At 41.3% G+C, this 13,500-nt stretch overlaps 2 protein-coding genes across 3 annotated transcripts; one reads left to right on the forward strand and one right to left on the reverse strand.

The window, feature by feature from the left end:
* Window positions 1-247: 247 nt before the first annotated feature.
* On the reverse strand, window positions 248-8,813 carry LOC143484931 (trypsin-3). The gene is made up of 5 exons (XM_076983999.1): window positions 8,252-8,813; window positions 5,914-6,067; window positions 4,572-4,713; window positions 3,158-3,421; window positions 248-1,587 (listed from the first exon to the last, which is right to left on the reverse strand). The coding sequence occupies exons 1-5, from the start codon at window positions 8,376-8,378 to the stop codon at window positions 1,423-1,425; spliced, it is 852 nt and encodes a 283-aa protein (XP_076840114.1). The 5' UTR covers window positions 8,379-8,813; the 3' UTR covers window positions 248-1,422.
* A 1,278-nt stretch (window positions 8,814-10,091) lies between these two features.
* Window positions 10,092-13,194, forward strand: LOC143484884 (trypsin I-P1). Of its 2 annotated transcripts, none has more exons than XM_076983915.1 (6): window positions 10,092-10,312; window positions 10,633-10,701; window positions 11,129-11,279; window positions 11,646-11,787; window positions 11,956-12,213; window positions 12,624-13,194. In XM_076983915.1, exons 2-6 carry the CDS (start codon window positions 10,650-10,652, stop codon window positions 12,783-12,785), a joined length of 765 nt encoding a protein of 254 aa, XP_076840030.1. In that variant the 5' UTR covers window positions 10,092-10,312; window positions 10,633-10,649; the 3' UTR covers window positions 12,786-13,194. The 2 variants fall into 2 exon arrangements, with proteins under 2 accessions (XP_076840030.1, XP_076840031.1); XM_076983916.1 differs by having other exon boundaries at window positions 10,300-10,312; window positions 10,639-10,701.
* The last annotated feature ends 306 nt before the right edge of the window (window positions 13,195-13,500 follow it).

Genomic DNA, 13,500 nt, shown 5'->3' on the forward strand with positions numbered 1-13,500 from the left:
ATTTTTAAACTTAATATTTATGTGCAATATCTATAGTGAATATTTGATTTTCACTGCCAATAATTTTGACATTTCCCTGTACAGAAAACCTGTAAAGAAAAGCTGCTGACTCTGAACACATTTATAACAGAATCGTAAGGGAAGCTGGTTACATCAGTTACATCAATAAATGTTTAAACACATGAAACCTGTATTTTTGTAGAATGAAAAATAGTCAAAGGTATTCATATATTTGCCTCTTTATTAATGAAAATTGTTCCTTTGAAGCTTACATTTCCAGACGGAAACAGTAAGTAATGCGGTAATGCATTTCTGCTAGCAGCTGAAGTATTCTGCTTGATCACACATGGATACCTCACAACATTATGGAGAAGGCAAATTAGATCGATGTGTTCCAGTGTTTAAATGTGGGACGAAACTACATAAGAACAACTTGTCTTTCTCAGTTTAGGACTTTCAGCGTGGTAATAGCTGTATTGTTGTATTAAATAGAGGTTTATTGCCATCTGTTTAATTACATTTATTAGAAGAATTCAATGAATACCCTTCTGCATTCTTTAAAGGAGTGTTTCAACTCAGGGTTTTGGGTTTTTTTCAAAGGAACAATTGGTACAAATCTTGTTGATGGTAGTGAACCGTACCCAAGAGGTGAAGCATAAAAAAGGAGTTTGTTCATGAAAAAAGACAAACAATTACACTAAAAGCATTTGGGCTTCTCTAGAAAATACCTTTACATGGGTCAGTAGATAGAAAATCTGGATTTACAAGGCCTTTTTCTGCCTAAAGGTTTGAAATTGTGCTTTGTACTTAGCCCAGAAAATGATACAGAACTGAAGTCCTATTACAAAACACATGGAACCTAAAATTACAGTTTAGGAGGGGAAATAAGAGACAGCAGTTTATTAAACAAAACAAGACATACAATTGGTCAGCTCAGCTGTGCTCTTCTAAATCATTCAGACTGTTCCAAAATCACTCTACAGAATGTATTCTTGCAATTTGTTATTAATATTCTCTCTCAGATGATTTATGGAATAGAATTGCCATATTGGATTGTTAAAGATAATTGCAACCTTTGGAACTGGAGTTGTTATGATTTATGCTCCCCCGTGATACAGGGCAAACACACTGAATTTATTTACTGTTTCACAGAAATGTTTAAAGAGATACAGCAATATGGCACCTATTATAAAACAAACATACATAAAAAGCCATATGAACCAAATAAAAACACTCTCAGAAGGAAAAATGAATCAATCATAACCAGCCATGTAACATTCCCAGCTTCTACCCAAACACAGTGCAAGTTACATTGAACGTTTCTAATGAAAGTCAATAACCATGTGGAATTTGGCATGTGCTGAACTGTCTCAACGCGGCTTCAAGTTCAAGGTTGGATTTAAGTAACACTGCAGTCTAACTCTAAAGGCATTTTCCATAGAAGCCGGATATAGTGGTGTCTATCCAGCTGCGGAACTTTGACACGGCGGTGTAAACTCCAGGATACTGAGGATCCGCACAGCTGATGCCCCAGGAGACAATACCATAGACACGGCCATCACACACCAGTGGACCTCCTGAGTCACCCTGCACAGCAGAATGAACTGTTAGACTTTCCGCACGAGTTGGTGTAGCTGTTTGTGGATAAAGGACAACAATACCAGTTTCTGAAAAATTCTTCTCTAGAAATTGCCTGAGAAATCAATTCTTTCATTGCCACAGACGTTTCTAACGAGAGCGTAAAACAATACCATGATGATTGGCTCTGGCCGTGCCAGTGTGACACAGCCAAACAGCCAAAGAAACACGTTCACAGCTGCTGAGCGGGCCCAGGTTTAATGGTCACGGTTCGCTAATGCACATTATCAGACTGAAATTCCTCAAATGAGCTGTTTTGCCTTTGTAAAACCAGATTAAGACTAAACCTAGACTAAAATGTTTTTTTCTAATATACACCAGTCCATGAATCTGGTCAACATTGGGCTTAATTCATGTGCTATATACTGGGAATGCCAGCCTTTATATGCCATTCCTTCCTAATGTCTTGTGCTGTCTGTTCCATGGTCCTTTAGTCCAGTCATACGGCACCACCATCCATTCCACAGTTTTGTTCTCACTTCTGCCACACCTGAGCCAGGCAATCGGGAGTTGTGATTTCCTAGTTCAATTGTCTGGACGTTGAACAGAACAATAAGCTGGGCAGGTTTGAAGCAGCTCCCTGTGGCCTGGATATAGAACCACTATATCATTGTCACCGGTAAACAGTTGGCAGTGGTGGAAATAATCAGACATCAAGATCAAAGTAGGACACACTAGATTTCTTTCTTTAAAGTTTTACACTGATAAGGATCTTTCATGAGTACAGAAAACATAATGGCATTCAAAAAGCACTAAAAAACAGGACATTGACACTTTACTATTTAACATTGGAGTGTAGTTCTTTCTCACTCTCACCGGATCCAGCTAGTTTCTCAAGACATTGGGCTTGTTTTGTTTTCATGACTGCATTTTCTGTTGGGGTCTGTTCGTGGTCATTTCCTTTGATCACACACCTATCACACAATTTTCTCTATTGTACAGTCTGAGTTTAAAAACACGATATCACACACTCAGATGTAGAATTTTGCCAAGATTTTACTGGCATCATCTCGTACAGTCTAACATGGAACAGTCTTATAAGACCACTGAAATTACACTGTGTAAGCCAAGCTTAATGCTCCATGCATAAAATTGCAGCGCTAATAACATTTGGTGAATTCTCATTTATACTGCCACTCCAAAACTGTAGATGACAATAATAACAACAGGGCCACCTCCTCTCACACCTCACTGGGTTACACGGGAGTGAAAGGAGGCACAGATGAGATCGGCATCCATATTTCTGCTCGAGTAACATTATGGCTGGTCTGATATTTAGTGATAACACACTCCCTCTCGTGATCTACTGCTTAAGAATGAGTTTCAACTGGCCACACTCCTACACTACTGAGCGCAATCCTGTAATCCTGGAGGGTTTTTTGTCAGGAGTAGATTTTGGAAACACAAAAACTTTCAAAATTATTATTTTTTCCATCATGGTATATTCTGAAATGACCAAAGTGGCTCTGGAATGTCATAAAATTTGTCAAACAATCCTCACCATGAAACTATTACTTACGCTGCACGCATCCTTGCCTCCATTAGCATAGCCGGCGCACATCATGCTGTCTGTGATGTTGCCGTTGTAGGAGGTCGTGCTGTTGCACGTGGTTCTGGAGACGATGGGCAGTGTGACTGTGAGCAGCGCTGTCGGGATGCCCCCAGTGGGAGTAGTGAAACCCCAGCCAGATACCCTACACACATGCCCCTCTGCCACATCTGCCCCCTGCAGGGGTAGAGGAGCGATGGAGACGTAGCTGTTCAGAATCACCGGGGCTTGGAGCTGTACAGGAGAGAGAAACCGCAGCACTGAACAGAGGATTTGTTTGCAATAGGAACAAAACAGTGAGTCTGAAGAGAAGCTTTAAAAAAGACCCAGATGCTATCTGGAAGCTTCTAGTTCTTTTATTTTTTAGGGGACGAGGTGTTGCCAGTGGTTTACAGTAATTAAGTCATATGCAGTTGTGGGCCAAATATTTGTGAAATGGAATTTTCTGTGTTTCTTCATGAATGCTTTCTGAAAGGTGTTTTATATTATCTTCATATAAATAATAAAATTTTGTTTTACAGATAGTATACACAACAATACCTTTGTTGAGAGGAAACAAATGGTATATGTGAAAAGAGGACCAAAATCAGGAGTTCCAGACAATTAATGTTTCAATAATCATTTTAAAACAATACATATCTGCCAACCACAACCTGAACTTCAGGACCAGAAAGAGTAACAAAAGAATTTCTAAAGTGCTGCACCCCCATCAACCCATAGACTATGATTTCCCCCTAAATCAAGTGGGATTGTTCTTGTTTTTCCATGGCATTACATTTATTTGGACAGTTATATTTTCTAAGAAAATCAATGGTTCATTGAGATATTATTATGTTGACATTTCTGTCAGTGAACTGAAGAACATCCAGCTTTAGTGTCTGAAAGGACTTCAAATATCAAAGCCCATACAGTGCTGGTTTCCACAGAGCCAAACAGACTCTGAAGTGAGGAGAATGGGTTTTCATAGCTGTTCAGTTCACCAAAGTCCTGTCATAACTGTGTTTGCTTTCCTCCATCACATTAGGTACTGGAATTGCATTTGCTGCTTGTGAGTGTTTTAAAATTATTTATTCATTGAAATCCAGTTTCAAAACAGTGCTTTTTAAACTGCAATATTTTAACAATGTCATAAACAGAACGAGAGATTAGAGGAATTTATGTCCTGGGAGACATTCACAAAAAGCCGTAGATGCAAAGCAATTTGACAGAACTATTTGCATGTATTTGCAATTTGTAAGAAGTTCGGTGGCAGCTAATTGCCACTAATGATTGCATGAATTAGCCCACATCAGAACACACCCCAGACCAGTACTGATTTCCCTGCCAGTCAGCAACTGTCACCTACTTTTATCAACACTTTAACAAAAACAAATTTGTATCTTACCTTAATGAGCATGATGTCAGCATTGTTGGTGGTTCGGTTGAACTTGGGGTTACTGATTAAAAAGCGTGGTGTGCGGTACTGTTCTGTTCCTTCGTATATGCCCACAGAGTTGTCTCCAGCTACGATCCTCATGTTGCCAACCCTAGACACAGACACATGGATGCTATGATCATCCAGGGAAGGACAACGTCCAACACATGGCTACTAAATGGTTGTAGATATGAAATATAAAGTGCTAAAAAAATCCCTAAAGAATTTGATAAGCCTCTGAATTAATTACAATATTAACAACCTGGTAATATCTATAATGAGTTTTAATGTGCCAATGTAAGGTTCCAAAGTCTGAGACTTAAGGTTCTTAGGTCAAACAGTAATGCCCAAAGAACATTCTTCTGTAGTCTCAGGGATGAGATTTGGAGCCTTATTTGGTGCAGACTGTGTGATGCTAAAAGGTGGGCATGGCCCTTTACTTGTTAGGTGTGTTTCCCTTCATGTTTCAGGGCTTAAACTAAACAAAACGTGGACATCAGGCCTGTCTTGGCTAATCGACCAAGTTGAGGTAACTGAAAAAGTATGTAAATGAGATTTACATTAGCCTACATTTACGGAATTTAGGATGATTTCATTTGTGAAGTAACAAACATATATGGTCTATTTAAATGTGGCTACTCTAGAAGTTTGTGAGTTCTACAGACCCCCGTGCTTTAGATATCTCATACCAAGCAGACAAACTGTAGAGACATAAATCTCATGTCACAGCACTTCTGACTGTGATTCATATGTTTGAGCAGGATCACAATTCATTTTCTGTTTCAAGACACTTCAACTGCTTCAACTTTGGCAATATAACACAATTCTCAACATATCTCAGCATGAGCACATGAACATCTGTGTTGACATATGACTTTACTGTATCCATTTTTTACTGTCTATCTCTATGTCTGTGTGTGTGTGTGTGTGTGTGTGTGTGTGTGTGTGTGTGTGTGTGTGTGTGTGTGTGTGTGTGTGTGTGTGTGTGTGTGTATGTGTGTGTGTGTGTGTGTGTGTATGTGTGTGTGTGTGTGTGTGTGCGTGTGTTTGTGTGTGTGTGTGTGTGTGTGTGTGTGTGTGTGTGTGTGTGTGTGTGTGTGTGTGTGTGTGTGTGTGTGTGTAGACTTGGACTTTTGCTATTTAAAGAAGGTGTATCATTACTGCAGATGCGTAATTTTTATTAAAAAAAACATTGTCAGAAATGTCAAACTACATGAATAAAAACAGTATATGTCATTAAAACAAAATAGCTGTAAAATGCTGGCCAACTGATATTAGCAAGTCTAAATCAGACCTCCAAAGGCAGCCTTACCCTATATTGCAGTGTGCTGCAGTCAGCACCCAGGACTTGCTAATCAGAGTGCCTCCGCAGAAGTGCTGTCCCCCCGTGGTCTGGATGGACACCATGTATGTGATGAAGTATGGCTCCGGACTGTAGCCACCTATTATTCGCTCCAGCTGTTGACCTGGGGAGATTGAAAACACCAAAGCTCAGTGAAACTGCCTGTGTCAAGTCATGTCACCAGGCTTTAGGCTGGAGTCTAAGTCAAGTCATCAGTCTTTAGGCTGAAGTCTAAGTCAAGTCACGAGTCTTAAAGCTAGAGCCTAAGTCAAGTCACGAGTCTTTAGGCTGGAGTCTAAGTCAAGTCTCAGGCCAATACCAAGATGAGCTTAGGGACAGGAGATGGAAAATTACTGTATTTTATATATTAGTTGTATTGAAGGCTAAGTGGCTAACGTAAACTAAACAAACCTATCCGGTTCTGATGTTCAGTTTTAGCTGTTTGAATTTAATTTAATCTTCCACACGTTTTTGCAATTTAGCGTGGAGGACTGCATTACACATGCTTGACTGCGTTACACAAGTGTTTATTACACATGTTTGATAATCTACATCTCAACCTCGGTGAGCTTGAAAGGTGTGAAATAACACTCGTCTCCTCTTCTGTCCTGGTGACTAACTTTGCCAGTAAGGTAAACCAATACCGCACAAGGTTTACTATCAAACAATGTGTTCAGAGTGCGCAGTGTGATTTTCACAGCTCATCGCCTCCGCAGACAGTTGGCCCTACTTGAACCGTGAATAGGAGTCCCGTTAGGAAGGGAAACAATACATAAAGCTGTACCGTGACTTTTAAGTCTAGCCTCCCTAACCTTCCCTAACCTCAAGGTATTGGGTGACATTCGATCAGAGCATGCTCCAGTCATGGTAATCTGAATTATATCAGACTATAACAGCATGAAAATGCAACCAGAATGCAAAACACCATTTAATTTACAAAACTTCTCAGGATCATGAAACTTTAAAGTCACGTCTGAAAGTGAACGCTCTCCCAAGGGAACAGAAAAGCTACTGTCGACGTAAAACCTTCTCTATTTTAGTCCACTTAGACATAAATGGACGTTTGAAGTGACCATTCAAGACTGGTGTTTTTGAAGTATAGTGCTATGGTGTCGGATGTCCTGTTTTTCTAATTATTCCCTGTCGACCTACACAACAATGCAACCCGAATAGGGGGGTTAATACGATACAGAGGGCCATGAAACATATAGGAGTTTCCGTGTTTCTTCTCAGACTTGTAATTGAGACTGGAAAAACCATCACTAATGGTCAGAAAATAAAGTTATAAAGTACAGCACAAGTATTAGGATGTTTTAAGGTTCACAAGTAAAATGAGCGTAAAAAAATCCAACCCTACACAGCTTTAGTTATGTGAGGGTGTTATGAAGATCCAGGGGTGTTTCTACACCGTCTCTGCCCAGTGTTTCATTTGAAGTATGTGTTTTGTATGATGTTATCATGCTGTAACAGGCTAAAAGTTTTCCATAAGTCAGACAGACTTGGAAATGAAAAAAAAGAATAACTTTGTAATATGTAATATTCATATTTTAATGTCAGTAATATTGATATTGTATTAATGATTATTTATCTTTATTCTACTATGTCCTGTTTACATAATGTTACATTATACAGTCAATGCCCTGATAAATACTGTATCATTCACGGAGGTCCCTGACTGTGACCCCACCGTGGGGTTTTTTTCAGGTCTATCTGTCCTTAGGGATATAGTCCTTCAAGACATGCTTGTGTATTTCCTGCACACTCAACAGCTCCTTTTATCAATGGAAAGTCTCATTTACTTTCAGCTAATTATTTCGTATAATACATTTTAGCATTGGCAAGCATTGGTTGGCATTTAGTGTACGCCTGATGGTGAGAAGGTCTGATATTCCAAGATTTGAACCAAACAACCATGTGGAGATAACAATCTCTCACACCCATGCTTGGTTATTAACCTGTAAATCTTCTCACCATATTCGGTATTCATTTCCATAATTAGAATGAATTGTAGGTGATTGGGTTAAACCTTTCTCTTTTTAAAAATCAGTGGGGTAATACAAAATCAACCTCAGGGGTAAATAAACCTGGACAACACAGGCTTGTCTGAATTAATCAAGCAAAATGCAATTTTACAGGGAAACTCCCCTCGCTGCTTTGAAGATTCCTAGCAGTCCCTGGACACCAGTTTAGGTAGTGATAGCTCTCATCAGTCTTTTAGTCTCATAGGAGTCTAAGTACATTACAAAAAGTGACACAGTTATAATTGCACATTGAAAGCGTCTTTAAAAAGTTCCACAGCTGTACTTACAGGCAACGGCGAGGAGTTCCAGGAGCAAACACAGAAGAAGTGCACGAAGGTCCATGCTTGGGGAGAGACGGTGTGCTCCAGAGCCGAGAGTGAGAGGCACTTCCACACCATACTCTGACCACTCCATAAGGGAAGGCTCACTCCTGTCCTCTCAGGTTTCCCAGTTCCAGTTTCCGTTCCCATGGCCACCATGACGACTAAAGGTACGAACAATATATAATTGAAGCAGAGCTTGCTCAACCCCGCCTGTGGACGGCTAACCCGTACCCATCTTTACAGTACTCTTCTTCAGCGCTTGGGATGTAAGTGCTGTGATTACACGTAGAGCAGGTATAAGCCAGCTCTGCATTATTTAGAGACTGCCTAAGAAGATATAGTCCGTATTTTATCACAAATTGTGAACAGATGTGTTCCCCTCAGGTGCAGTCTAGCTCGGGGTGCCACTAAAAATGGAGATCCTCTCTGTCAGTGCTCCTCTTCCTCACCTTCCAGGAGAAACCCTCCCAAGCCTTGATGTCCAAGGGCAGCTTCATCATCTGTTTCACTCTGACACAGCGGCCTCCATAAGTGCTCCTTTCTCACTGCAGACCCCCCTCCCCGGTTCTCCACACCGTGGTACGTTCCATTACCCCATCCCTCCACACCGTGGTACGTTCCATTACCCCATTCCCCTGGGCGCTGACCGCAGGGGTTTTTTTTTTTCCTGCTGACCCGTCGCACTGCCTGCGAGCTCCTGCACAGGTATTGAATCAGCTCCTCCACCCACCCCCACCCCGCCTCATCTGCATGATGGACCCTGTGGCTTGCTGAGCACGCTCCCTCTCGTGTGTCACCCCTCCAGACCTCTGACCGCCGGCCTGCATCTTCCAGGAAGAGTGCCCAGGATTCAGTGCAGCCGCTCACACGAGGCCAATCAGCATGCTGGATATTTAGAACACAGCACATTCTTGTAAGGGATGTGAAGGTGAACTTAGGACACTCCTACATTTGGCACATGATTCACAGGGCTGTTTCCAAAAGCATCACTGTGTTTCAAATGCATGGTGCAATGATTATTTTCTCTGTGGCAGCGATACAATTCAAACTGTGGCAATTATTATAATGGATTGCTGCAAAACTGCTGTTAACAAATTTTCTGATTAGACATAACCCTTAATCTGGTGAGAAAATAGCCATGTAAGAGTACATAAATAAGAAGAAAATATGTGTAATGTTCTTTAGAGAGTAATAAGTACATATCTATAAGAAAGCATGGAATATATCATGGGTAACACCAAAATACAAGGTGGAATTGTTGGTGTTCTGCAGTAGTAATCGTGGTCCACCTAGCCTTGTTGTAAATAATATAACACTTTAATTGGTATTTTTACTAGGAGTTTTGAGAAGCCATGGAAAATCATGGCAACAGTTAAAATGCACATTAGTTCTGAGAAGGAAGTTCTTGAGCTTCATATTTGCTTTCACAAATAACATTTAGTGTATTATATCATTAAGACACATTGATCTCTTAGACACTGGCCCAGGTCTAGATCCAGAATACAAGAGTATATACAAGAGACTATAATGGAAATTTAACAGTGTTTCCAAAAGACATGATTGACAATATGCAAAGGATAATACTGAACAATTGAGGTTATTAAAAAGAGAACAAACACAGCCGTTCTGTGCAAGGTTACCCAGATGATACAAACAGGAAAAAACATCTAAAACATAAGATTCAAAAGGTAAACACAGAGCACAAAGGAACACTACTTCCTTTATGCATTTCCATAACAAATGTATTTTCTCCCCCTGAAACCAATTGTTTTAATGCTGTAACTCAACACCTTCAGATCTCCAGTCCATGGGCAGCGGTGTGCGATAGCCAAAAGCTCTCTGGGAACCCTTGTCTTTGTCTTATACTGGGTCAGTCTCCGCGCCGTGTCCCCACTTCATTCCCAGACAAACCAACATGGCAACAATGGCATTGCATAACTGGGTGTGTCTCCTTTATAAAAGCCGGAGAGACACCCTTACTCTGAACCGTGCACATCCCAACACTGCGATAAGTGACCATCTATGGTGAGTCATTGTGCAAACATAAAATCTTTCAAAGTGTTTTGTGATCTTGAATTTCGTAGATCTTCCTGCTGAAGACAGAAAACGACTTTAGGTTTCGACACATGGGGGAGGGTGGTAGATTTTATATATTTTTTTATCCTACATCACTTACAGTAATTGAGATTCACTGGGCTGATGGAAGCGTTCAGATCCAAAGGCATGCGTGATGAATCAGAGTGTCATCAAAATACGCGAGATGCAGACGGACGACTTCATGGCTGCCTTGGTCTGATGCCGCCCTGTCTTATGACATCTGGGTTTTATTGCACCCGTGTGTTCAGCTGTAGGTGCTGGCGCTATGGCTCAGGTCTGGGGAGCAGTGCTACTCTTCCTGACTTCCACTCTTCCAGGTACGTGATTCGAATAAAACCAAACAGTTCAGTCCCATTTCCAGCCTCTGTGTCGTCTTCCAGTGTCTAGGACCATGATTTCAGGATTCCTTTAATCAGAAATGACCTATGCCTGTAATGCATCTCAATGTATACTTCTGAAGCCTTTCTAACGATAATGTACGCCAACCAAATGTGACACAAACTACAAAAAGCACACCTTTGCTGGGCAATAATGTGTAAAATAAATGCTTCTATGTACAGTATGGCAAATAGGTAAGATTTTCAGTTTTGTGAACATAAAGCACACCTTTGCTGGGCAATAATGTGTAAAATAAATGCTTCTATGTACAGTATGGCAAATAGGTAAGATTTTCAGTTTTGTGAACATATCAATCTGCTTTCACACTTCACTTTGTGTCTTCAATCCTCTTTAAAAACTGGTTAGGGACTCTCATGCAAAGGATCATTGGAGGCCAAGAGGTCGCACCTCACTCCATCAAGTATCAAGCGTCCCTACAGTATGACAGGACGCATTACTGTGGAGGCACCCTCATTCACCAGCAATGGGTGATGTCTGCTGCCCACTGCTGGAGACCGTAAGTCCTGCAACAATGGTCCTTAGTGAACAGCAACTAGGCACATCGAAATGAGATAATACACGCTTGATTGACATGACAATAAATACTTGAAATTAAAGAAAAATAGATGTTTCTATAATGATGTTTCTACTATATATCTATATATATATATATATATATATATATATATATATATATATATAACGTTTATGCTAACATATGTTTGTCAAACTGAGAGATTTATGGAGTTTTCTAAAAGAAAGGGATGGTGTCATGTTACCTGAAATCTGTACACAAAGATAATCAGTGGAAGAAAAGCTGAATAAAAAAATGCATTTTTTTTGTCATTCAGTGTCGCAACTTGATATGCCCTCTGCTGTACAGGAGCAATGTCGTTCAGGTTGTTTTGAGCGCACACAACTTGGTCTCTGCGGATGGATCTGAGCAAGTGTTCGGCGTTTCAAAAATTGTATCCTACCCCACCTACAACCCCAAAACATTCAACAATGACATCATGCTCCTCAAGGTAAGACTCTGGAGGTTCGTATTTCAAATCCATATTAAACAAAGCCCCCAAAACAAGTGTATGCTTTCGTAGTGCTGTTCCTCCACACCCATGTCTGTACTGAAGCCGGAGGCGACCATGTTGCCTCGTGTCCATGGACTGTAAACAGTCTGAGACTGTGTCTCACAGCTGAGCCAGCCGGCCACGCTGAACGCCTACGTCCAGCCGGCTCCCCTCCCAGACGTGGACGTGCCCCCACCGGACAGCAGCACCACCTGCACGGTGAGCGGCTGGGGCGTGACAACCATCTACTCCTTCTACCTGTCGCCCGCGCTGCGTGCCGTAGATGTGGACTACATCCCCACCTGCTGGTACTACTACGCCTCCAGAGTCAACGACAACATGATGTGTGCAGGCTCGCGCACCGGCGGCAAAGACTCCTGCCAGGTAACGACTGCCATAGTCCAGATTCCAACCTCCTCCTTCCTCCTCCAGTGGAATATGTAAGCATAGCTGACAGAAACACAGTCATCCGGTTAATCTTTCAGCCAGCTAGGTGTACAAACCCAGTGTTTTGAAACCTGGCAAATCTGTACTTGATCAGTGATCAGAAATGATCTGAAATGATTGGTGTCCTAGTTTTAAAAGAGAAGTTCTATAACGGATCGCATAGCACATGAGGAGAGTACAATTTTCTGAAGGCAATATGTAAAACCTTTACATACATTTCCCAATCTGCAATGGACATTTGAGCCAATCCTCATTAGAGTCCATAATTAAAAGCATGTTATGCTGTCCGATTGATAATTGCCCAAATATGCCAAATATGCCATTTATGCCATTGCTGGTTTTGGTAGGGCGACTCTGGTGGCCCGCTTGTGTGCCACGGCGTCATAGAGGGCATCGTGTCTTGGGGAATAGGCTGTGCCAACCCCTACTACCCCGGCGTCTACACCAAAGTGAGGAACTACGTGAGGTGGATCAACATCGTCATCGGCAACGCCGACACGCAGCCCTGAGCTGGACCGACACAGCAGAACTCAGACTGATAGAAATGGAAAACCCACATTTTGTTTCGGTCTTGGTCGTTACAGTGGGTCTGTTTTAGAGGAAGATTAGTGGTGTCTCAAAACAACAGAATCAACATAGAGTCCGTGAGGCCGAACCTCCAGTGGGAACTTTGATTAGCTTGTCACAGCTGCTGTCACAGTCCTTGCTAATTAATCACATAAGAGACAAGGAGTCTTTTCCCAGTTTTGCTTTTGCTTGGTTCTTCTGTGCATTATGCAGCATTCTGTTTTTATTTCTGAGAAATTTGTGCTTGAAAAGTGTAAAAGCGACATATGTCCAGTTTTACTGCTTTACCATTTTGGTGTGTAAAAGTTTTAGTTTGTTTGGTGTAATTTCTCATGACTTATGAAGAATAAAGGTATAATTTCTAGGTATGCAGAGTTTTATTTTTTAAGCCATGTTTTTAACATGCAGTTTATAATGGTATACGAGCTATGGGGTAATATAGTCTTAATGTAACGAATGGACCACGCAGAGAGAGATCCTGATGCGGAAATGAGCGATCTTTATTGATACAACTCTGTACATCGAGCCACTTAGAAACACAGCGGTGTTATGCTGGTGTAAGGCTGTAGCAGAGTAGCGGTGGTCAGGACGGTACGGGGTCGAGAGGCGAGGGCAGAGTCCGAGAAGTATCCAGGGGTCAGGCGGGAGACGTAGTCT

This window comes from Brachyhypopomus gauderio, chromosome 21 (assembly GCF_052324685.1).
Source record: "Brachyhypopomus gauderio isolate BG-103 chromosome 21, BGAUD_0.2, whole genome shotgun sequence".
NCBI classification, from domain to species: domain Eukaryota; kingdom Metazoa; phylum Chordata; class Actinopteri; order Gymnotiformes; family Hypopomidae; genus Brachyhypopomus; species Brachyhypopomus gauderio.

Bases quoted from the DNA above. Each gene is read 5' to 3' on its own strand.
- LOC143484884 (XM_076983915.1), top strand. From the start codon at position 10,650: ATGGCTCAGGTCTGGGGAGCAGTGCTACTCTTCCTGACTTCCACTCTT. The intron at 11,280-11,645 runs GTAAGTCCTGCA...TCTGCTGTACAG, and splicing joins GCTGCCCACTGCTGGAGACC to GAGCAATGTCGTTCAGGTTG. The intron at 11,788-11,955 runs GTAAGACTCTGG...TGTGTCTCACAG, and splicing joins ATGACATCATGCTCCTCAAG to CTGAGCCAGCCGGCCACGCT.
- LOC143484931 (XM_076983999.1), bottom strand. From the start codon at position 8,378: ATGGAGTGGTCAGAGTATGGTGTGGAAGTGCCTCTCACTCTCGGCTCT. The intron at 4,714-5,913 runs GTAAGGCTGCCT...GTCTGTGTCTAG, and splicing joins GCAGCACACTGCAATATAGG to GGTTGGCAACATGAGGATCG. The intron at 1,588-3,157 runs GTAAGTAATAGT...TCTGCTGTGCAG, and splicing joins GAGGCAAGGATGCGTGCAGC to GGTGACTCAGGAGGTCCACT.